The sequence below is a fragment of the Neomonachus schauinslandi genome, chromosome 4 (genome assembly GCF_002201575.2).
Source record: "Neomonachus schauinslandi chromosome 4, ASM220157v2, whole genome shotgun sequence".
NCBI lineage: Eukaryota > Metazoa > Chordata > Mammalia > Carnivora > Phocidae > Neomonachus > Neomonachus schauinslandi.
The window spans coordinates 89,085,062-89,111,690 of NC_058406.1; the positions used below are offsets into that span (position 1 = coordinate 89,085,062).

The 26,629-nt window shown below is 36.6% G+C and overlaps 1 protein-coding gene across 1 annotated transcript in view; it reads right to left on the reverse strand.

Annotated features, from left to right (window-relative positions):
- The window catches only part of VAV3 (vav guanine nucleotide exchange factor 3), a 352,065-nt gene that overhangs the window by 56,522 nt on the left and 268,914 nt on the right, over positions 1–26,629 (reverse strand). The window contains exon 20 of the mRNA XM_021690322.1: positions 4,644–4,780. Coding sequence (XP_021545997.1) covers positions 4,644–4,780 — 137 coding nt within the window. The remainder of the gene's footprint in view (positions 1–4,643; positions 4,781–26,629) is intronic.

The window sequence follows — 26,629 nt, forward strand, 5'->3', positions numbered from 1 at the left end:
TGGTTAGACGTCGGAAAACTAATGTAATACACCAAATTAATAAATTTAAAAAATGATAAAATCATTTCCATTAACGCAGAAAGAGCATTTGGTAAAATCCAACATGCATTACTGATAAAAACTTTCAGCAAACTGGGCCTAGCATGGAACATCCTCAACTTGATAACAGGTATTTATAAAAAACTACAGATAACCTCATAACTAATGGTAAAGGACTTAATGCTTCCCCCCCCTAAGATCAGAAATAGGTACCTTTTCCCAAATTCTAGGAAACATTTTCCTGGATGTTCTAGCCACTGTTATAAGGCAAGAAAGAAATAGCATTCAGATTGCAAAGGAAGAAGTAAAACCATGTTTATTCACTGACAACATGATTGTCTATATTTTATTTTTTTATTTTTTTAAAGATTTTGTTTATTTATTTGACAGAGAGAGACACAAAATCTTTTTTAAAAATCTGCTAGAATAATTCTAATTTAATTAGAATTCCTATAAGTGAGTTTAACAAGGTTGCAGGGTAAAAGATCAATTTCCAAAAATCAATTATATTTCTATACACTAGCAATAAATAGAAAATGAAATTTTAAAGCCACCATTTACAATAGTATCAAATGAAATGATTAAGGATATATGACAAAGATGTGTATGTCCTTCACTCTGACAACTATAAAACATTGCTGAGAAATTAAAGACCTAAATAAATGGAGAGATATACCATGTTCAGTGGTCAGAAGACTCAATATTGTTAAGATGTCAGTTTTCTCATACTGATCTATAATTCAACATAATCCCAATAAAAATTGCAGCAACCTTCTATTGGTGAGATAAGATGTCTCCAAAATTCGGGCGCCTGGGTGGCTCAGTTGGCTAAGCGACTGCCTTCGGCTCAGGTCATGATCCTGAAGTCCCGGGATCGAGTCCCGCATCGGGCTCCCTGCTCGGCGGGGAGCCTGCTTCTCCCTCTGACCCTCCCCCCTCTCATGTGCTCTCTCATTCTCTCTCTCTCAAATAAATAAATAAAATCTTAAAAAAAAAAAACATGTCTCCAAAATTCATATGAAATTCAAAGCACCTAGAAGAGCCAAAATACCTTTGGAAAGAAAAAATCTGGAGGACCAACACTGTCTGATTTTAAGACATTATTTGTTGCAATAATCAAAATAACATTGTATTAGTTTAAAGATGGAGAGAGATCAGTGGAACTGAATAGAGAATCCAGAAACATACCAACACATACACAGACAACTGATTTTCTACAAAAGTGCAGAGGCAATCCAGTGGAGAAATGACTGTCTTTTCAACAAATGGTGCTGGAACACAAGGATTTCCATATGTGAAAAAATGAATACCATTCGTGAAAAAAATGAACACATATTCAAAAATAACTCAAAATGGACTATAAACCTAAATATAAAGCCTAAAACTATAAAACTTCTAGAAGAGAATGCAGGAGAATATCTTTGTATCCTTGGGGTAGGCAAATATTTCTTAAATACAATGCCCATACGCATGATCCTTAAAGTAACAAATTAAACTCGACTACAACAAAGTAAAAACTTCTGTTATATATATATACAACATTATTAAGATAATAAAAAGGCAACAAGCTAGGAGAAAATAGGTGGAAATAATGTATTTTATTAAGAACTAGGGGGCAGTGGGTGGCTCAGTTGGTTAAGCATCTGATTCTTGATTTCAGCTCAGGTCAAGATCTCAGGGTTGTGAGATCAAGCCTGCATCAGGCTCCGCATTCAGTGGGGAGTCTGCTTGAGATTCTTTCTCCTTCTCCCTTATTGGACTGTTAATAGTCAAATCACTTAGAAAAATAGTTTGGTAATCTCTCAAAAAGTTAAACATATATCTACATGTGATCCACCCATTCCCCTTTCAGTATTTACCTAAAAATGAAGCATATGTCCATATAAAGACTTATACTTGAAAGTTCATAGGAGCTTTATTTGTAATAGCCCCAGACTGGTCATAATAGGCTAAAGGATAAATTGTGCTATACCCATACCTAGAATAATAATAAGCAATATGAAGAAAGAACTTGTTTAATTTAGCATAACATTCTCCATGTTCTTCCACACTTTTGCAAATGGCAGGATTTCCTTCTTCTGGAAGTCTGAGTAATATCCCATTGTGTGTATATGTGTATACAAACACACACACACACACACACACATCACTGAGGGACACTGGGTTACTTCTGTGCCTTGCCTATACTTACCTATGTGAAAAATCTAAAATAGTCAAACACATAGAAATATAGAACAGAATGGTGGTTGCCAGGGGCCGGTGTAAAGGGGAAATGGAGCAGTATTAGTCCAAGGGTACAAAGTTCAAATTGTGCAAGATGAGTAAGTCCTAGCGATCTACTGTACAGCATAGAGTCTGTATTTAATAATACTGTATTATGTACTTAAAAATCTGCTAAGTGGCTAGATCTTAAATGCTATTATATAAAAAAAATAAATGAAGAGGGCAGGGGGAAACTTTTGGAGGTGAAGGATAGTTTACGGCATAAACTATGGTGATGGCTTCAAGGATTTATACTTATCTCCAAGTCTGTCAAGTTGCATACGTTAAATGTATATAGTTTTTTGTATTCCAATTATACAATCAATAAAGTGGTTTTAAAAAAATAAGAACTATTGTTACACAAAGAGACATGGTTTAATCTCAAAATAATTATGAGTGAAAGAAGCCATACAAAAACTTATATATACTATATGATGCACTATATAAAGTTTTTTTTTTTTTTTTATGTACTCTATAAAATTCTGAAAAATGCAAACTCATAGTCTGAAAGCAGAACAGTGCTTGCCTGGGGATTGAGGAAGGGCAACAGGTAGAAGCAGGAGGGGGTAATTATAAAGGGGCACACACAAAAACTTTGGGGGCTGGTTTTTATCATCTTGATTAGTGATGGTTTCACTTGTATATTCATTTGTCAAAACTTACCAAATTACACACTCAAATATGTGCAGTGTATTATGTATTGCAATACTTTTTAAGTGGCATTAGTGATCCAAGTAGGAGTAGTTTCTGCAGGGGACTACATTATAAATAGGGCATAAGGAGGGAGAGACCAAGTACAGATTACTCTCTCAAGAAGTTTAGTTTTGAGACTGGAAGAGGGAGTCTCCACACTAACATAACAAGACAGAAGGTTGAGTTAATGTGTTTTAAGATGGGAGGAGCTTAAGTATATTTATTTGCCACAGAAAAGGAGCTAGTGGAGAGAATGCAGTTGAAAATGTAGGAGTCAAGAGCCAGCTGATGAAATGTGGGATGAAAAAACCACGAAGAAAAAAGTCTTGAATTAGAGGAATCTTACAGGTACACATGCAATTATGTTTTGTTTTGGGGTGGAATGTGCAGGACTGGACTGAAGAGTGGGTAGAATTTCAGTCCGTCATTCTATCTCTTCCACTTTTGGAAAGAACGAGGTATGAGAAGGGTAGGCTACTAAAGAAGAATAATGGAGTTTTGGAAAACTCATTGGCCACAGCATTGGCTACAGTGCTTGGAGATAAATGTTCAATCTAGAAGCATTCATCTGTAACAAAATGGCAGACCATAAATAGTTTTAAGCCAACAAAATAACTATCATTTATACATGTACACAATGGATTATTATCCACTAATTCTTCCCTGCTCTCTCCACCCCTAACCAAATTTCACTTATGTGCTAATCTTTTTCTTAAGCCCATGCCCTTTTCCCTCAACACACAATAGATTTTTAACGAACTCTTTAATTTTATTGGGATATATTTCTAAAATACGCATGTAAATAGAGAATACTTTCGTGAACAGCAATGTTCTACCACCCAGCTTTATCAAATCTTAACACTATTCCATATTGCCCTCGCCTAACACAATCCTTCAACCAAATATAGGCTTACTGGACAAGAGAGATTTCATCACCAGCAAACATCAGTATGCTCACTTACTTCTCACATTTCATACATTTCATGAATAAAGCCCAGAGCACCTCTGAGAACTTCAGTATTTCTGTGGGTAGGCACAAATCAAATATGGCCAGAAATGGCCACTGGCAAGTTAATTAGGTGTTTCCCTGAAATGAACCGTTAATATGTTAAAGCAATGCAAATTAGATCATACCCCCACAGGTCCTAGGTTTGGAAAAAATGCTCTGGCAAAGTATGAATTTTTAATAAAAATGGTAATTATGATTCACAGCACTGATCCTATTTTTCTTTAGTGTTCTAATGTTCATCGCCACTTTGGCATTGGTAAACATGGGAAAGCTAATAAAAAATATTTTCCCCCACCTCATGTAAAATTTCTAAAGCTGAAAGCGTGCAGTCACTTTCTAAAGAAAGAGCTTTATTCTTTTTTTTTTTTTAAAGATTTTATTTATTTATTTGAGAGAGAGAATGAGATAGAGAGAGCATGAGAGGGGGGAGGGTCAGAGGGAGAAGCAGACTCCCTGCCAAGCAGGGAGCCCGATGCGGGACTCGATCCTGGGACTCCAGGATCGTGACCTGAGCCGAAGGCAGTCGCTTAACCAACTGAGCCACCCAGGCGCCCGAAAGAGCTTTATTCTTTAAGCAGCAATAAATCATCCATTAAGTAAGAATAAAAACCAAACCAAACCGCTGTCATTTGGATTGTACCTGCCAAAACAGACTGTGTGCATCTCCTCTCAAAAGCTCAACTGTATCCCCTGCCTGGATGTGCAGTGGGGGTCCTTCATGAAGAGCTGGGGGTGGTGCTCCAGCATAGTTCTTAATGACCTGCATCTTTGGTAAACCTGAAAATAAGCAACACAACTTTTAGAATTGAGAAAATAATGACATGTGAAGCCTGAAAGTACTTTAAAATAAAAGCAAGGCCATTAACATTAAAAAGGTTTAATAGCACCAAGGCCAAGTAAACATTTGAAGTAACTACAATGGAATGCTTTTCAACCTTATTATTTGAGAAGGTAATGGAATAAGACACATATTTATCCCTTAATCCCTTACATACTTTGCCTCTGCCTCACCATCAATCTCTTTTTAGTTGAAAAAATATTTCTTTCAGCTGATACCTGCTTCATAAAAAACACATCACGTACAGTTTAAAAGAAAAGAATCAATTTTTTCATCAACTCTCCTTTCTGCCTATTACTTTCCTCTTGGGCACTGGCTGATTTCATCACTAAGGAGGCTCACCCTTTCTGTGTATGTATCACAGTGCCCAGTATAAGGCTCATATCTTAAGGTTATCTTTGTAATTCAAAAGCAAAAAGGTGATGGATGTGCCACTGCAATACTTAAGACATTTATATGGAGAAATTCTTCAGGCTCAAATTTAGGCTTGCAAAACAGACCCAATAAAGAGAACATGTCTAAGCCAATAGCATCAACAACACTTGAAATACAGGTCCATCCTTTTTCTTTGTATTTCGAAGAACATGCAATGAAGGCCTCAGTTCAATATTTCATTTTTGAGAACAGCTTCAATTGCACGCAGGCCTAACTACACCAATATTGGTCACAAATGGACAACTTCACAGTCACCTTTTCATTTAGAGGTAAGATGCTCCCTCCTGTGAGTGAGAGCACTCAAACATGATATTTGGTGCACATTCAGGAACTCAAGCCATTGCTTATTACATGTCAAGACTCTTTATTCTAATGATTGACCACAGTAAAGCTGTAACTGGCTGGAAATGCTGCGCCTGACAGAGGAGGAGCATGTGTGATGGTCATTCAGTTCTAGATGTCCGAGTTACCTAGAAAACGTTGTCCAGGTTACACAGACCTCAATATCTACATGGAATGCTCCTGCAAACAATTTAATAGAGTCCTCACAATCCTTTTTTCAACCACCCCCCCAGATGGGAGAAAACAAGTGCGGCTGTAAATTAGGCAGAACTTAGTTAACACTTTCTTATACACCCATCCATCAGAAGGCAGGAGGACTGAAAAACGTTGGGCCCTTCACCCCAATTTAGCGGCTGTAGCTGCTAAGGCATGTTACAAGTTGCTACAGCTCCCCTTTGTGCCCCAGAACCCCTGGAGGGATGACTTTCATCCCACATCTTTCGTGGAGTGTTTCCCGACCAGATGCTATAAGGTGGCGCCCTTACGCAAACAGCAGACTTTATTGTCTTTCCCAAAAACAACACTCACTCGACAGAACTCAGTCAAGTGTTTATCAGACTTGATCTCAACACGCTGTATATGCCATGAGGAGAGAAAGAGCTTAGTTTATGCTTTCTATCAAGTTGCTGTTGTTTATTTTATATGAAACCTAAATATTTCCTGCACACAACTGATTTAGAAGTTCAAAAGATGGAAGAGGATGCAGTCTAAAGTAGAATTTTTTTAAACAGAGTCTGATCTGAATGATAGTTGTTCCATGTTGGGGGCCAGAGTTGTGGTTAGCCCCAGTTTTATGGAGCATTTTTAAGTCAAGGAAAGCATTTCATTCAGTAGGCTCCCTTGATAATTTTGCTTTTATGTCAGTTTTAAAATAAAGGCTGAAGGCAAGAAACAAGAGTTTTTAAACCTGAAATAACTGATGTGGCCTCAGAGACTGGGACCAGTGAAGTGCTTGGAAGGGCTCTGGCCTTCCCTGTGGTTGTCTCTGTGGCCAAGACCCACCAAGACAAAATCAAGCAGTGCGTGATGGAAACAACAGTTCTATGATTGCCAACATGCCCAAGTTAGGCCATTCTCAAAAAAATGCCTGAAAACGCGTAGAGTATCTAGGGGAAAAAAATTAATGACACTTCACCAACCAAATATAAATTAGGGATTAATATATGGCATACCCAGGCGACAAAGAAGGCTGTGAAATGTAAGGCATGGAACAATGCTGCCTTATTTATCTTTTTTGATGGACTGCAATGCCCATTACACATGGCCTACTAAAATCCTTTCTAAAATTTAAAGTCTTACATATATTAATATACTCTGGTCAGGAAACAAGACCTCAGTAGTCTTAAAACTTACCTAGAACTAAGTCATCTTTGAAATGATGGGACTTGATTTTTACAGTCTTACTTATTGCTAACTTTTTCATTTACTGTATCTCTTCTGCTATGACTTTCTTCTTGGTTATGAACTTCATTTGGGAAGTTGATCTAGGAGCACACTAGCATAAGGTATGTTGCTGACCTCATTCTTAAAACAAAACTGTGTGACCTTTGCCAAGAATGATGGTTGAGCCCAGGTAATTGCCAAAAAGACATTGCTACTAACCTGAATTCAGCCATAAGTGACTTTCAAAATACAGCGTTTATTTGATTCATATTTTTTTTGTGTGGAATGAGTTAGGAGTTTATAATGGAATTTATATTTTTTAGTCATTTGTTAGAATAATCTCTGGCTATTTATTTCTGATAGGTCAGCACTTCCCATTTCAGGATGATCTGTCATCAGGGCAACAGGGCTCCAGATCAAAGAATAAAAGGGATCGAGTAAGGCCACTGTGACATGACGAATTCTGACACCTTGACCTTGCCTCTGGTGCTTGCATATAATAGGAGTTCTATGATACTGGTCTTACGAATGGCTTACATTCCTTTTATTTAAAAAAAAAGAAGAAGAAGAAGAAAAGAAAGACACAGTAACATTGCTAAGAAGGTGAACATAATCCCATTAATGGATAGATAAAAATGCAATTAAAATAAGAAGAGAGAATGGGTTAAACTTCATGTCAGCACTCAACCATCAGTATAATTGTTAACACAATCTAATCCCACAGCAGGCATCCCACCTCATAAATGAGATCAAGAATGGAGAAGAAATTAGATGTACACATATTCCTATTTCAAATAGCCATTTAGTGTTGATTTACTGCAGGTTTTCTTCTCTCCTTATAAAATATTCCTGACAGGTTCTAACCTCTCTTTAAAAATGTCCAGCACAGAACATTCACTACATGTCCTTATGATAACTCATTGTTGGGCATAGTTTATTAACAAGCTCTATCTAAAATTTACTCCAAAATCCCTGTGTAACTTCTCTCCATTGACCTGCCTCCTTCCATCTGGAGTTATGCTGAAGGCAAATCTCCTTTTTATAGATTAGCCTTTCAAAATTTGTTCAGGCTTAAAATCCCTAGTTATTCATATTTTCCTTTAGCTATCCATACTTCAAGGAATTCTGAGATGCAAAATGTTATAAATCTACAAAAGTAGATGACAGTTTCCCTCATTAACTATGACCAATCAGAAATAACCAAAAGTTATTCTAAAAACTGATTTTAAAAATATAAATTCCATTATATTATAAAATCACAACTCATCCCAGAAAGCTGCTTCTTTCCTCTTGGGTAAACACAGACCCAAGCATTGTTTAGTTTCTTTCTGCTCCAGAACAGCATTTATAATGGATAGGTTGGTACAGTTAGAGGGCTGCGATCAAAATCTGAAAATTTATCGTGCAACGGCCTTCAGATATTAAATGCAAAATAATCATATATAATTTCAACATGTACAGCTAAGCAATGTAGGAAGTTCCCAAAACTTTAATCACTTATCTTTATCTAAAGGAATATAATTAAAATGGCTAAGACTAATTAGCGCTTCTGCCAAATGTTATTTTAGCTTGTTTCATTCCCTACAACAAATGCTTTGCTGTACAGCTAACTACACATCCTTGATATACAACTTCTGGACAGTTTTGCCCTTTAACTTTTGTTCACACTAGTCATTACACTTAGTCTTAAATGAGACAAGGTCCCCAAGTCATCTTAAGTATGAAGAATTAACAAACTAAAGAATCGGCAATATTAAAATTACGGCTATCCTCTAGTAATAGTTATCAGGTTCCAGTTAAATAAAACTGAAGCCAATGTAATTACAAGGCATGCTAGAGTTTTCCAGAACAATATGTTAGTGAAAGGGGCTCTGAAGATTTCCTTCCAGATTTGAATCCAATGCCACTAAGAATGACACATGCCAAGAAATTTTTTAAAAGTAATTTTTTAAAGTTATTTCTAAGTAGAACTGTATTTGAAAGTTTGCCAGAGATAAACTATTTCACTGACAATTTTCACATAAACCCTCAAACTTCAGTGAACAGCCTACTGTACCACTATCAACCACTTGGCTTTTAAGAAAGAGTGATGGCCACAATATAGATCAGCATTTATACACGATGCTGATATCACTGTCCTAACGCAATGGGCTTCCCTGGGTGATAACTTAGAGAAGAGTGCTATGTACTGGATAAATGGGCTGTCAGTAATGTGCTGGCCTTTCACCTCTGAGGCCTAATTTAAAATCCAAACACAGCCACATTAAAAAATAATTAATTCTACAAGATGTCAGAGAATGTAGTTGGTTTATCCTGGGAAGCTGATTACAAGCATCACATATTCATTCATTTCTTCAATGTCCTGAGCATTCCATGAGTTCTGGGCATGGTGGATTGACAACAGAACAAGGACATGCTTCCTGCCCTGAAAGAGCCTACAATCTACTGACGAGGCAGTTGAACTCAAATACAGTACAACTGGGCATGGGCTCTTGTCCAGTGGGAAATTTTTCAAAATACGCCTATCTATAAGCATTTCAGGGAATGTTTTTTGTATGTCTTCAGAACCCTGAAATATGTATCACATGTTTCTATAAGTTTCCTAGGTGTGGTTTCCAAATCCTAGCCAGGTTTGGGAATCACACTTTGTGGCTACATGAGCCATTCATCATGACCAAGGGTTCCAAACCTGCTTTTGAGAAAGCTACAGCGAAACAACATGTTGCCAACTAAATCCTCTTTAATGTCTGGGCTCTTCCTGATAGAAGTTCACAACTGAACAATCTTGTCTGATGACCAGGCTGAGCAGAAAAAGCAGCTCACAATTTAGGTAGCTAGGATGCTGGGCTTCCCCTGCCCACCACATCTGTTAGGGCTCTTTCCAACTAAGCAGTGCACTTTCATTCACTTGTTGGTCTTCACAGAGAAGCAAAAGGAGCCTTATAATGGAAACCATGTGTTACAACAGAAACAGACAATTTGGTGGAAAACAAACTGGTCTAAAGAACTAATTGTTCACAAAGGGAACACTCCCCATCAATGATTTCAAAAATTTTCACCCAGAGAAGGCTACTCTTTCCTTTTATAAACAATGATGAATCAGATGAGGGAAAGAGCACTGTCACTCCTCTTATAAAAACAAGGATCAGACAGAGATACGTTCCTTCGACTTTATAAACACTGACTACGCACTCTTTGGCACTACTTATAGGAGTATTAGTAAATCAAGGATGAAACATATAACACCTTTTGAAAGTTTTTTTTTCTTCATTCACTAAAAAGATTTTATAGGCTACCAAATACAAAATCAATACAAAATTTCATGTGTTATTTTAAAATCCACACAAATTTAATATTCTGTTCCATCAAATATGTGCGCTTTAGTGAAAAGAAATGTTTCCCTAAAATCCTTAAGATTAAAGCTCTACAAGAATGTGCCTTGTATTTGTCAGACCCCTGCAAAATGACCACAGCCTAGGGGTGTCGGGAGGCCAATTGAAAAACACAGCCTGAGCTATCTCAACATCTTTGAAGATAGAAAAAAGAACACAATCACACAATTTCAAAGTAAGAACATAAGAAACTACTCCAACCAGCTCATCTTCTACCTTATAAAACTAAGATTCAAAGTGGCAAATAACAATGTCTGAAGTCAAACAGCTAGCGAGAAGCAGAACTGTAACTAGAACCCTATACACCAACTGCTAGTTCAGTCCTCCTGGCTGAAGACTCATCAATCATCTGGAATCTGCAGGGACCAGGACTGTGGCAGAGAAGACATCTCCTATAGGCACTGATACATGTTTGGGGATTATCTGAATCCGGCTGGGTGTCCAGCATTATCTTGGGGAGCAGGAGAAGAGGAGGTAGAACTCCCCCTTCAAGTGGTGAAAGATTGTGTGCTCCCCAGGATTAGGTGAATTCTAGGAGGAAGTAAAGAGTCCTGCTGATATATTCTAAAGACAGGGCTTCAAATCTCCTCAATGACCAGAACAAAATGCACTGGGCTTGACAATCGATGGCACTCTCAGTGCCTGACACGTCCACACGCAGTTCCGTGGATCTGTGGGCAAGTAGCCACATGCGGTTCTTTCTACAGAAAGTTTTAATCACGTAAACCACATCATTCTGCTATTATGACAACACCTGAGTCCATCAGGGAGGTTCGTGATTAAGCCAAAGGTTGCAATAAAGCTGCTGAACATGTGAGGAGGCTTGAAAGGAGACAGTCCGAAGGGGCAGTCCTCAATGGAAAGTGAGAAACAAGCCAATCATATTTGCTCCTATAGAACATGAAAGCAGGACACAGATAAATATTAAGTCAGCAAGGAACCATGGTTTCTGACTCCTGAGAAGAGGTGACTGGGATCACTAGTTTCCAGAACTGTTGGTCCTGAAAAAGTCCCATAAAGCCTGCTGTACTCCTCCCCTTCATGGAAAGGAATGACTGGAGTGACTATTGGTAAGATGTCCTGGGCCATTTTCTTACCCTTCTAGCAGAAACCCCTGTCCCCAAAGCAACAGAGCATGTTTCTTTCTTGCAACCACACTAAAACTTTAACAGTCCAGTCCTAAAGTATATCTAAGGGATAAGATAAAGTATAAGCAAAAATGATTAAAGGCACTTTGCAATAACTTAGTTTTCATTCTTCATTCAATGAATTCATTCATTTATTCAACAAATATTTACAGGTCTTGCATGTGCAGGTACTGGCTTAGGTATTGGGAATGTAGCTGTAAATAAGACTGACACGTTCCTCCCTCAAAAGTTCATATTTTAGCAGAGACAACAAATAAAATCAAATGGATATAATACTATATAGATGTATTATAAGGAATCATTTAGAAACAGGTACTGGATCAGAGAGTGACCAGGTTGTGTGTATGGCTGAAGGTGGGAGGTTTCTTTAGGAGAAGAAAGCCTAAAACCTGAGGAGAAAGCAGTAATCATTTGGGAGGGGGTGTGTGGGGGGGGATTTAACAGGCAATCTGAACAATAAACATGAAGCCTGAGGTTGGAATGAGCTTGAAGTACCTGAGGGACAGAAAAATGGTCAGTGACATTACATGAAAGCAATTAATGAAATTCAAAATTGATACATATAGTCTTGATGGTCTACCTCATTTTATCACTCCTTTCATACATGTATCCTGTTGAATTTTTTTGAAATTTACTGAATAGGTCGAAGGTGCTCATTAACATGCTACATCTTCTTCCTGGCTCTACTTGCTGTTATCTGCACACCCAGCTCATGCCACACCCAGGAGGGGAACAATGTGACTTACTCCTCTTGTTCTTTGAGATTCAAATATCACTCCTGCTGAGAAAACTACCACCATTCTCTTAAGCGTGGGTTAAGTGCCTTAAACAGATGCTCTCTTAGATGTTCATGCTCACTGCTCTACCACCACTTATTGCATCAAAATTCCTTAGCCAGTACAAAACATACATACTAGGACAGAAGCATCTCTGCTACGGTTTCTGCAGAGTTTATGTATGCTAGACTGTGACCACCTTGGTGACAAAGATTATGTTCTTTATCTCAATGAACTTTTCTGGAAGAAAGAAAAATGGTTAGCTCTTCTTCCCTAGGAGCCACCCTTCCAAACATGCGCACGCACACACTAGAGCACACCTCCAAAATGGCTCTCTCATCAACCATTTCTTTCCATCTTTATTTCTACTGCTCATTCAAGCATTAACTTTCAAATTGACCTTTCCTAATCCACTCTCTTAGGATGCTCGGCTGTCCTTCACATAGCCATACGAATAACTTTTTTTAAAAATATAAATTCTATAATAGCATTCTCCTATTTAAAACTCTTCCCACTGCACTAAGAATTAAATCTGAGTTCCTGGACCAAACCTACCAGACCATGTATTTCCTGGCCCCTGATAATGCTCCAATCATCTTGTTCCAATCTCACCCTTGTACACTGTTTTTCATCATAACTGACCTTTTTTGTAGTTGCTTAAACACCCTGAGCAAGTGGGCACACTCAAGAGAGTCTATATTATGAACCCTAATTTATAATTCATATAGTGATTTGTTTACCTCTTTATGTCTCCACTCCTTTTCTATATATTTGTACTGCCTACGTCTGCATGATAAACGTTTTCATAATCAAATTTAGCTTTTAATAAAAATGTTCAGTTTTTGTTGGACAAATTGATTTCATCACTAGTTTTGACTTGCTTTTAACTATATTCATTTGTGTGGTTTTTTTTTTTTTTAAGATTTTATTTATTTATTTGAGACAGAGAGAATGAGAGAGAGAGAGCACATGAGAGGGGGGAGGGTCAGAGGGAGAAGCAGGCTCCCTGCCGAGCAGGGAGCCCGATGCGGGACTCGATCCAGGGACTCCAGGATCATGACCTGAGCCGAAAGCAGTCGCTTAACCAACTGAGCCACCCAGGCACCCTTCATTTGTGGTTTTACCTATAACTATCAATGGGCTACATGTAACTGAAATTTTGCAGGAAATGAAATTTTTAATGTACAAAATTGTGAACATATTCCTGAAAAGTCCTTAATAATGACTCTCTTAATAATTTATACTCATCCTAAATATTCTTTAAGTTAGGTAGCTTGCATCATTTATGGGAAAAATACTTTATTACTATATGCTCAATTGCTTAATTGGCATAAAATAACACAAGTTCTAACACAGAAAGTAGCATATACTTTCTAAAACAGTGTGTTCTAGTCTCATCCCTTCCATTCCCCTGGCCCTTCTCTATTATTCTGTTTTCTTTCAACCTCCCTCCTTCCTGTGATACACTTGCTTGAGTAGTAGGGTACAAATTTAGTTGTATTCCCAAAAGATTCAGATGTGTGCAGATACGGTTTATTGATTTATACGTTAAAATGAAGAGCATATGCAATTGGTATCACTGACTGGCAAAGTTTCAGAGAAAGCAAATGTTTCTAGACCATCATTTCAATATGCCAGTTTTGTTTTTGTTTTTGTTTTTCTTTTTGAGGCCAGGAGCCCTTAGATCAGAAAACAATCAACAAATCTACATAAAAATGCACATAGCTTGCACAATCTCTTTACCCTTCTTATAAACATTCTTCTATAATAAACTTCTCAAATAGGACAACAGAAGAGTAGAAGAGCCATTTCCTCTTTACAAAATGGCACTATAATGAAATTATTAACTTGGAAGAATGTCCAACCTCCTAAGTCTTTATAAACTTGTATGAGCCCACTTCCAAACAGGATCCAAGGCCATCACAATAGCTGGCAGGGAGCTCTGAGGTTTAGTCTCTCCCCTGTTGTTTACCTTGATTTTTTTTTTCCCCTCCTTAACCTTCTTCTGAAGTGAAAAAGTAATTCAAGTCAGATACCACGTAGTTACAATCTTATATATTTGTATGTGAGCAGATTGAGTAGATAAATGTATCAGTTTGAAATCAAATGAATGTATAACTATTGCTCAAAACCAGTGATATTTCATAGGAGGAGGCTGGCGGCTGTGTATCTTCATTTGAATGTGGTAAAATTTTTGTTTATATTCCTTTTCACTGGGGCCAAAAATCAACAACCAACATATTTATATAAGAATATACATACACGGAAAACACTGTCCCCTTCTCAGGAACATTCCTTCTTAACACTATCTATATATAGTAAGGAGAGGGAACGATAACAGAAACCCCACCGTGTTGTGTATTCTTTTGAAATAACAGTGTTCTGACAATGGAAACACTATACACTAGCATGAATAGTGACTCTACCAAAGAAAGTTCTTAGGATAATTCACTCAAACAATTTCGTTTACATATAAAACTATGCGCATTTCCCACCAATGCACATAGCTAGTTAAAAGCAAAAAATGATGTTCTTCTCAACACCAGTCACCTACTTAAGGGTGTAATCCTGGGTTGACTAGGAAAGGGAAGATTATGGAAACCTTATACATAATTATTTCCGATCTTAATACTTAATGAATAAATCACCACCTTTCCCCACAGAAGCTGGGAAAGAATCAGATTCAAAATATTTGGGAATGCTAGGGGCACCTGGGATCGAGCTCCACATCGGGCTCCCTCTCCCATTCCCCCTGCTTGTGTTCCCTCTCTCGCTGTGTCTCTCTTTGTCAAATAAAGAAATAAAATCTTAAAAAAAAAAAAAAATTGGGGAATGCTAGTAAGCAACAAAAGACCCATCAAACTATTATAGGAAGTTCAGAGATTTCATTTCAAAACCTCTACAGCCTTGGGATTATCAAACTGTGAGTATATATTTTACTTCCTTCCTATAAATTGATTGGGAATACCAAAAAATTAAGATATTTGCCTATAAGCTTTTGTCCTTTTTAATCTTTCAAGATATTTGGAAATGAAAAAAAAGATATTTGGATAAGTAGGTAGAATATACTGACTTCAGGGATTGTGTGTGTGTATGTATACTTTGCCCTTCCAAGTCTTCATTTTTTTTCTCCTTCTATCAATTCAATACTATTCTCTGCCTGGTCTTTTTTTTTTTTTTTTTTTCTGTTCTTACTTTCCTTAAGGTGTTATTCTCTCCTTGAATTTTTAGCTTTCTATCTTTTTTTTTTCTACACAAAAAGCTTCTTTCATCAACCCTAGGTATCAGAATTATGGTTTCAACTTGTTCAAATTTAGAATAAGCTATTTAAATGGTTAGACATACAGTTGCTTCCAATCATCTGAAAAATAATAAAAATGAAATGGAACCCCCATCCTAAGGATATAATAAAAAATATAAAAGTAGTAATTATTAAAGCATAGAATGTAGACTACAAAGAAAACTACAAATGTTAAAATATTAAGAAATTGTGCCAAGAAGTTATGAATCATCTAGAATGCAATATACTAAAATAGAACTTTTAGTTTTGCCTTACTTCTCAATATACCAGTGACATTTAACACAAAGTTCACATGCAATTACAGTCTACAAAAACACCTGAATATAACACATAATCCACTAATAGGACACTTAATTCTAAAACCAAATCACTGATTTCTCACTAACTTTATACACCAGGAAAATGGCTGACCCTAAAAATGCCCTTCTCCTGAGTTCTTGGACAGAGCCTGATCACTTCATTTAGATGTTTCTCACTCCTTAATTAAGACAAACTCCTCCAGACAATGAACAAAATGTCTCTTTCCTTGCCAGTGTTCATCTCGGTGTTCATCTCATCATAGCAGTGGGATATATCCTGGGTTGAACCATAGGAACTGGCTGCTGCTGAGTGTTTTTTAAGTGCAAAAGGGCAATTTTCTATGGTTGAACCTAGTATGTACCAAAATAATTATTTCAATATACACGCACTGAGTACCTAGTATTAACGAAGTCAGAGCAGAGAGGTCTGATTGAGCTCAAGTATGGCAAAAAGCAGGCATAAATCCGTATATTGGCATTGGCTCTGTGGAGTAACATAAATTAGTAACTCTGTTCAATAAATTCAATAAACATTTGTTGAGGCCCCTGTTTCCATCTCCCTTGGACCTATAACTCTTTTGAAAACCTAGTTACAGAATTTGTTTTCAAGTTCCAACAGTAAGGATATCCTAGTTTGCCCTTTGAAGCTAGGAATTAGAAGTTGTGACAGCAGAGTTCCTATCTTTTTTTCTGTAAAAATTTTTTAACTCTATAGAAAAATAGATTTTATTCATTACAAAATCCCAAAAGAATTATTTTTGTCTTTAAAGTAGACACTGTGTAAATCATTCATCTTTGTTTTATTAACCTCAAGCACAGTGCCTGGCATGTGGTTAAAACTTGGTAACAAGGAATGATTTAATTTTCAAGAGAAATTTTTACTTTATGAGAATTGAGTGTTAATTTTAAAATAAATATGTGTGAATGGATAAAGAAGATATGAGATATATATATGTAAATATATATATATATATATATATGCGTGTAATGGAATATTATTTAGCCATTAAAAAGCATGAACTCTGGCCATTTGCAACGACGTGGATGGAGCTAGAGGGTATTATGCTAAGTGAAATAAGTCAGTCGAAGAAAGACAATTACCATATGATCTCATTCATATGTGGAATTTAAGAAAACAGATGAACATATGGGCAGGGGCAAAAGAAAAAAAAAGGAGAGAGGGAAACAAGCCATTAGAGACTCTTAACAACAGAGAACAAACTGAAGCAGGATGGAGGGAGGCGGGTGGGGGATGGGCTATATGGGTGATGGGGATTCAGGAGGGCCCTTGTGGTGATGAGCACTGGGTATTGTATATAAGTGATGAACCACTGAACTCTACTCCTGAAACCAATTTTGCACTGTATGTTAACTAAGAAAATTTAAATAAAAATAAATATGTGATGAAAAACAAATTAATATTTCTTTATTATCTTCAAGAATTTAACAATTTATGATCTTTGTACTCACAAGCACTTTAGCCACTAAGAAATATGTTATGGCAGTAACTTCTGCTTTTTAGTTATCAAGATTAATTAAACATCCAAGAGGGCATAGTAAACACAAAGTTAAAAAAAAAATCCAGAGTGCCCACCTAAGCAACAGAAATAGTACATTATATATCAAATTCTAAGATTTCTGTAGGGGCTATTTCCTCAAACAGATAAACTCATAAGCTACTTCTCCAGTATACCAGATATATAAAGCTTGCCATTGTCTTTCAAATTGCTTTCTCTTTTTCTCTCTCCTAAACAGAAATATCTTTATAGAATATACCTCTGTTTTTGTCAAATTTTGCCAAGACCAAATATCATGATTTCACACAACAGTGAGAAAACAAGTTTGAAAATGTTTTGAAAGGTTACAAATACTTTCCTATGAGTATGTGACTTTGGAATCTACAGAGATTTAAAACATGTTCATCTATAAGTTTGGTTGGTTCCTTAACTTAATGTGGGTTGTTTCATTTTGTAATGAAATATGAGCGGTATTAGGGCTGCAATAATGGGTAAGAAGTAAGGTCCCTCCCCTTCAAGCACTTAGCATCTCGTAGGGACAAAGAGGAACGCATACACTCTCGCACAGTCGGACATTGCTGTGGTAATACTGGACATGTCGCTATGGAAGTACTCAGCAGAAGCACCTAACCCAGGGAGCTCAGAGGAGACTTCAGGGAGAAATAGACTCTAAGCTGAAACTAAAGTATAAGTAGGCATCAGCCAGATATAGGGAGGGTATATAAATCTCTCCACATTTGAAAAGGCACAAATCTTTGTGCTTGAATGACTTTGTTCAGCAGGACTCTGCAATCCACCTAGGTGAGTAAAGAGAGATAGACTCAAACATAGACAGAAGACTGTCTCACATGTTGGACCATAGAAACTAAGCTGATTAGGCAAGGGAGAAAGCACAGGAGGGGACTGACAAATAGAAAGGTATCAGAGGGGTCAAGGATCAGGAAGCTTCTAAGATTGGGGTGAGAAAGAGATCCTCGAACTTAATGTTTCAGAAATGGAATGATCCTGGGTGATGACAAGGCCCAAGGTGTGGCTGTGGGGATGTACCGCTGAAATGGAGAAGGAACAGAGGTCACTGGAGATGAAACGTCAATGTCAGACGAATTGAGGAGGCTCAGGTTTGAATGAGTCACCTACAGTGTGAAGTCACCCAGGTTGAAAACAATATGTTCTTTTCGTGTGGGAGATAAACTATGGAGAGGAGCCCATATGGGAGGGCAATACGCATAACGGTCAAGAAGACAGGCTTTGTGTCAAACAGATCTAAGGCTGAGTGCCATAAACACCTCATTACTATGTCTGGAAAATGGACATATTAATATACTAATAAGGTTTTTGTGAGATAATTATGTATGAAGCATTTAGCACAGTGCCTGCCCCATGATATGGGCCAATGGATGGCTGGCCCTTAACTGGGTCTGGGTAACCATTTTTCTCCAATAAATTATTTGTATCACCTAGTTTGCATAAGCAACTTAGGTCCAGTGTTCCTCCTATGCCTCATAATGTTGCAAAAAATAAGAAAATATTTTTATTTAGTAATATCAAATAATCTCCACACAAAATACTTTTAATTTCAATGTAATTACTAAAAAGTATAGTAATTAAAATTGTGTGGTATATTACAATAGGGATAGAGAAATCGGCCAAGGGAACAGGTAAGAGAGCCTAGAACAAATCACACATGGATCCAGATGAAATAAAGATGAAATGTGAAAAGCAAAACTGTAGAGCTTTTAGAATATATTTAACCATCCTTATGGCATTAGAAAAGGACTTCTTACACAAGAAACGAAAAGCACATAATAAAAATAAAGATCAATAAATTTGTCACCATTAAAAAAGATGCTCATTGTCAGGTAGTTATATTGGGGAGAGAAATTAAAACAATGAAATGGCAATCTATACTCTCTATATTGGCAAAATATTGTAAATCAATAATGCTAAACATCATTGAAGATTTAAGGAAACAGGAACTCTTTGAACAGGACCTAACAAACAGCAAAATGTTACTATTTACTCTTGTTTCTTCAGACTGCATAAATCTTTCGCCTTTGACTGCTCTTAATAGCAAGCATATCTGCATCTATCATATCATTTTTGGTATGTTTGAAATGTTTCACAGATGTATTTTTAATTTTTATTTAAAGCTTCTTTAAGGGCGCCTGGGTGGCTCAGTTGGTTAAGCGACTGCCTTCGGCTCAGGTCATGATCCTGGAGTCCCGGGATCGAGTCCCGCATCGGGCTCCCTGCTCAGCGGGGAGTCTGCTTCTCCCTCTGACCCTCCCCCCCTCATGCTCTATCTCATTCTCTCTAATAAATAAATAAAATTTAAAAAAAAATTTTTTTTAAATAAAAAAAAAGCTTCTTTAGCTAATGATGTACTACTTTGAAGAGTTTTTAATACACAGTTTATCCTGTATAATCATGAAGGCTGTAAGGAACATTTAATAAAGCAGATTTTCAGTGACTAAATTAGCAAATATAACTTGCTATGCACTGAAATAGTGCTGCTGCTCCTCTGAACTTTATTTAGATCTTCATCATTTGACGATGTCTGGATTTGCTGAATAATAGGCAATGGATGCAAGAGCAGGTGCTGAGCTCTTTAACGGATGGGAGTTCCTGTTACACTGAAATTAGCCTAGCTCCCTGCGCTGGCTGCAGTGCGCTTTCTCCTCTGTGTCTCTGGCTACATGCCAGTCCTGCAACAACACTCTCAACATGGGTCCCCAGAGAGCAGAAAACAAGTCCCCGTCACTCCTGCGTACAAGCCTAACCTCAGCTTCAGCATAACCTATTACACACTTTCCAGGAAAGACATCTCCATTCCTTGAATAATTAAAGTAAGACTTTGGTTTATGAAACAAAACCATCCAACAAAGGTGAGGTCAGTATGGTACAAAGGTGACATTTATGAGCAAATTCCACATCTCTAAAGTCGTGACCTAAAAATAAAAAATTATTTTTTTAAAAAAAAGCAGTATTTCAAATTTCATAAACCTATGTTCTCTGTACTTTCCCTTTCTGGCTCTCTCAGGTAATAATGAGTGTTACAGAAGAGGGTGGCCCAGAAAGAACTGTTATACACAGGGACTTAATCCTTCTTGACGTTTTGTCCTGAGACTTGCCTCTGGGTGTGTATATATATTCTCTTAGACACCACAGTAGTTCATCTAACCTTGAACATATTACTTTTGATCTCAGCATGACATTGCCACAGAGGTCATCTGAAGTTCCACACAGATCCCAGAGGTATAGCAAAACACATGATTCAATGCAAACACTGTGACAGAATTTGTGTGTGTGTGATTCACACAACACATCTTACGATGAAAGTATATTAAGTATAAACATGAAACAGCTGAAAATTAAAACACAGTTTTCATACTTGTTATTCTCTGATATTTCCAGGCGCTTCACAGGTACTAAGGAAAATGTACGTCCAACAACTTCAATACTCAGTTTATTAGTAAAATCACACGATAGAAATCACTAATTGCTATTAGTACAGTCACACTGTACTAATATAACTAATATAACTAGAAAAGCTGCAGTTAGGATGCTAGTTTTCATTCTGGCATACTATTTATATGAGATATGAGAGTTTCATTAAATGTCATTTTGCCTCAATTCTCCTACCAGGCACAATATTTCAATATACCTTTTTTTAAGATTTTATTTATTTATTTGAGTGAGAGTGAGAGCGAGCATGAGCAGGGTGAAGGGCAGAGGGAGAAGCAGACCCCCCACCGAGCAGGGAGCCTGATGTGGGGCTCAATCCCAGGACCCCGGGATCATGACCTGAGCCGAAGGCAGACATTTAACCAACTGAGCCACCCAGGCGCCCCTCAATGTATCTTTTCTTAATGGAAAACACACTCCTCTTCAAATAAATGGTCTCAATAAAGTTACTAACATGTATATATAGAAAATACCATTATAAAACATATAGCTAGAGATTAAAAGGTTTGATTTGTTACTTCACAAAGCTACACATAGGAAATAGATTAGATAAATTCAAAGAAATTCACTTTTGTAAAGAAATGGCTACAGAGGCTCCTGTCAAAAAGAACCACTTACACTTCATTTAAAAAAAAAAAAAAAAAACACACACACACAAAAAACCCACCTGGGATTCAGAAGTTTCTTCTGTCAGTACTGACAATGTAGCTGCTTGAGAAAGGGCTCACGTTTTTATGTAAATATAACTACATGTAAGTACATAGATACGAAAATATTTTGTTTTTATATAACACTCTGGGAATCTATAGAAACCTATCCCAGTTTAATCATATTTGTTAAGGAAATCCTTACTAAGCAGCTATATATCAGCTTCTATATTAGGTCTTAGGGATACAGGACTACCTGGTTCTTTGTTTCCTGTTGAAGGGCTTCTTCTCACATATGAGTGTAAAAATACAAAAAGTTTTCTGTAAAATCTATTGACGAATAAAGCCTCCAATGAGAAACAAATAAAAGTGGGGAGGGTTAAATCGGACCTTTCTCGTGGCCCCTCTTCACCATCGGAATGGACAAATAGCCAGAACACTAAATGGAAAAAGGCAAACGTTCTATTGTTCGTTCCCTGACCTCTACACAAAAGAAAGCTTCTAAAACATCCCTGTTTAAGAGGAAAAAAACTCAACTGAAATTAAAATTCTTTGGCATCTAAAAAGTATTCCAGTGGATAATCTGATTCATCATGAATTTCCCCACTCCATGATTTATCTTCTTGAGTCTGACTCTCTCTTAATTTCAGGCATGTCAAACTCTGCAATGCTTAGAAGGGGAATTCCCTTCTTTGCAGCCCTTTTCCACATAGCTATTATCCTTCACATAACAGCATTGATGGTGAACACCCCTTTCAAGGTGCTAAACTTGGAGATCTTTTTTTTTTTTTTTTTTTTTTGCTGGGCTGAGTTGTAGAATTGTTATTTTCATGTTAATTATCACAGGAGGGATGGCATTTTAAGGTTTGAAATAAGGTAAATAGAAAAGAAACTAATTCATGTGCCAGTTTTTCTAGACATCATCTACCTCTTCACAGAAAGACACAAAGACACATCAGGTTACCACAATGACCAGTGGCCTTACAGCTTTCCTCTTAAACACAGGGCAGCTCTCATTTTATATCCCCTTTCCCCCTTTATGAAACTCATCATTCACTATGGCTACAAAGTAAAGGAGACCCTAGGAGATAATTTATTTGTTGGTATTTTGGATGTCAGCTTCTGTTTGTTCATCTTTCTCTAAGATACCCGTTTATCTCTGTATTTATTACTTTAAAAAAAATCTTCTAAATTCTTAACTTTGTGCTGAGAATGAGAGTAACAAAGATACGTGTGTCCTTGCCCTCACAAAACTTGGAATCTGACAGAGAAAAAGAAAGTTATACAGGCAATTACAATAAAGCATTAGAAGTTTTATGGTAGAAAACTTGCAAGTGCTGTGGAAGTACAAATCAAGAGAACATAACCTCATCAAAGGTTCAGGGGAGGTACCTACAATGGCGAGAAAAACAGTATTTATACTAAGAGAACTTGCCAACATGACTATAGTCACGTGATGTGGTGTGGATGAAATGTTTTTTCCATAAGAAATGGGACTTTAAAAAGTACTTATTCAAATTATAAACATTTATGGAATTTTAAATAACAAAAAGTTAATTTCTAAAACATAATTAGGATTATCTTTCAAACATTCATTCCAATACAGTTTATGATATGAAAAAAACTGAAAACAATCTAAGTGAATAGCAATAGAGAATTGGTTAAATTAAATCTAGGGTACATCTTTATAATTGAGAAGGAAGCTGAAATTTAAAAATAATGTCATAGAAGACTATTTAGAGATACGGAATTACGCTCAAATAAATTGTTGAGGGGAGAAAAGCATGTTACAAAACAGTAGTACATACAAGATGACCTCATTTATATTTAAAAAAAAGTACATAGAAGCAGAGAAAAGTCTGTGAAGATACGTCATGTTAAGAGTAGCTACATCAGGTTTGCAAAATTATGAGAACTTGTTGCTTATCTAAATGTTCTAAATTTTATATAGGTAGCATATGTTTCTAAGATGCTTTAATCAACGTTATTGTACTTGTTGCTAAACAAAATCCTTCAATAACACCTGGTTGCCTACAAAATAATAGTCCCACACTCCTTGTCCTGATCATAAACACAAGCACAACCCAGTGCTCTCCTTCCTCGCCATTCCAAATTGCCAGCACCCCAGGGCTGCCGCTAGTCCGTACTTCATCTCTTTGTGACCTAGAATGAGCACCCCCCTCTGGGTGAGCTTGGCAGGCAGATGGCACATTTGTACAAAGAAAAAGCTACCCTTCCTTTGGGAATTCCCCTTGTCCCACTGTGTTTCCATTACCTTTTGAATTACTATTACAGAAATGATTGCATATAAATTGTGTATTATTATGTTTCCTCTCCACATATATATAAACTTCACAAGGTCAGAGACCACAAATTATTCCACTGTCTATTCTTAGTATGGTGTATGGTACCCAAGAGTCTCTCTATAAATGTCTGTTGAATGCATGAAAGTCTGTGTGAATGTTCATCATTAAAAAATAAATTTTAAAAATAAGTTAATAAAAAGCTTTAAATGTATTTCTTTTCTAATTCTGCTTGTACAAATATAATGGCAATTGGGGCCATTTTGTGTATATACGTATTGCCAAATTCTCTATTTCAACTGAGGCATGGCTTTAGACTATAAAGCCTCAGAACACAGATCATGACAACTGTAGTCCTAGTCTATACCTAACATACTCTGGAACTCAGTAATAATTTCTCCAACAAGATCTGCAAAGAAAAATGGAGTTGGCACTCCAGTCTGGTTGGGAGTATTTTTCTTTCCTAAATGAACAGTAATTGGTTAGGCACATTATGTGCCTGTAAGCAAAAAATTAAACAGCTTTGAAAGCAAATGAAATTTTAATTAATAATATGAGTAACTACTTACATGGTATAGACCTGAAATTTTAAAACCAGAGCCCTGTATTTAATATGATTATATCATTTTAAAAATAAAATGAGTTGGTATGTTTCTTTCCAGCACTGAATCCACTTTGCAAAATAAGACTGTCAACAAATTTATATTCCCACGAATTATCGTTATGAATGCATCTAGTCCCTTCTCCAATTAAAATAATATTTTAAAACATAATAAATTCTTTTAAAGGTTATAGCTAAGGCTGGAATGTTAGAGTAGCTCAAAAATATGCACAGAAAAATACCTTCTCAATTCTTATTCTGTTCAATTTGGCTTTTTCCTTAAAGAATTTCTATTTCTATTTCCTGTATAGGAGGAAAATAGTACTGTGCACGAAGTAGAAACAGTGAGGTTGCTGGGGCTTAAGTTATCTCAGAGCTTCCTAGAGCCCAAAAGCAGCTGTTGCACAATGATCAATGTTTTGGAGGTCCAGTAGCTATCTTTCCTACTTTAGTAAAAGCACTAAGAGTTGAAGGGATTTATTCAAGGCCATCGGTCTTAAAGTTTCTTACGTCCCAAAACCAACCAGAATGACAGGGTATAGGATGAGGTTTTAGCAAGAATATTTACTAACCAAATGGCAGCTCTGTGATATATTATGCTTTGGAGAAAAATGCTAACAGAAGCATATTCTCTGTGTGCCTGATGCGTAGAAAAAGACATATGTCATATATGTAAGGGGAGGAAATGAAGCTAAAAGGTTCAAACTCTAAACAACTACTGTTTAAAATACTGTCAGTTAAAAGCATTTTCAGAATGGGGCAGATAGTCGATCAGAAAGCAAGAATTCCCCAACACTGAGTGAGGCTTGCACTATGTAAAGGAATGACATGCACATCTACCTCCCGGGCTACCAGGGATGGTTTTGTCTTGCTGAAGCTTCCCTGGGTTTTTCAATTATTGTTCTTTACAAACCTAATCATATTTCAAATATGCTGAGGAATTTATGTTTCAAAGACACCTGTGGTAACAACTGTATGAACCAAGGAATGCATTTATAATTGAGATATGCGTTACTAGAGTTCATCCAGGTAGTTAGGATCCATTGGAAACCCAATGCAAAGTTTATGCAAAGACTTTAAAATATGCTATTTGTGAATGTTCAAATGGAATTTTAATATATGAACTTTTATATTGTTGAACAGTCTTGGGTGAATCTGGGTTATCAAAAAACTTTTATAGTAAAAAAAAGTTGAGAAATGCACTGTCCTAAATCAAGTACTTCCGGTGGAAAAAATTACTCTTAACAAAATAAATATGTATATGTTGTATTGGAGGGGCTTTGAAAAGATCTCTGGGTCTTATCTTTCTAAGCTTCAACTTTCTCTAGATTTTTGAAGTATCGGTAAATAAGCATAGTAAAAAAAAATGACTGTATAAACTCCTCTTTCACCAAACATATTAAAGTTAGAAGAATGTGACAGGCAGAATTACATGCAACATGATTCAAGGTAATTGCCAATAAAGTGGTCAAAGCTTCAAAAAAAATGTCAATTTGCAAAATGAAGAGTTTGCTAGTATTTTACCTCTGCTGAAAAATTTGATTGCCTTGCCTTTCTATACCAGCAAATTCCCCTCTATAATTCCAGCAAATAGTGTTATAGTCATATTCTACTGCAGCTATTATAGATCCTAAATGAAACTCCTATTGTTTCAATTTGGCTCTGAGTGGTTGATATCAGAAACAAATGATTTTCACTTGAAGATTCTTGCAAAACTATCAAAATATCACTTCATAAACATGTCTGTGTTCTATATTGCTGTGGGCTTAGAATCTTTTATTCATTGTTCTCGTGGTCTGAAAAATCAATTAATAAAGTTAGTGTAGAATTACCAATATTCAAATATAATGCTTTTCATTGTTTATATATACTAATCTGAAAAACAAGCATTTAATAAAAATAGGACTGCTGGCCTCAATAGCAAATCATCTTCTTAACCTCCAAAGCGTGTGTGTGTGCACATACATATATGTGCATATATATACATATATGTGTGTATATACAAATATAAAAGTATATATCAGCTCATCATAGAAGTTAGAGAATTTGCACACCAGAATGTTCCCTTTGAAAAAGTTGGACTTAGGGGCGCCTGGGTGGCTCAGTTGGTTAAGCGACTGCCTTCGGCTCAGGTCATGATCCTGGAGTCCCGGGATCGAGTCCCACATTGGGCTCCCTG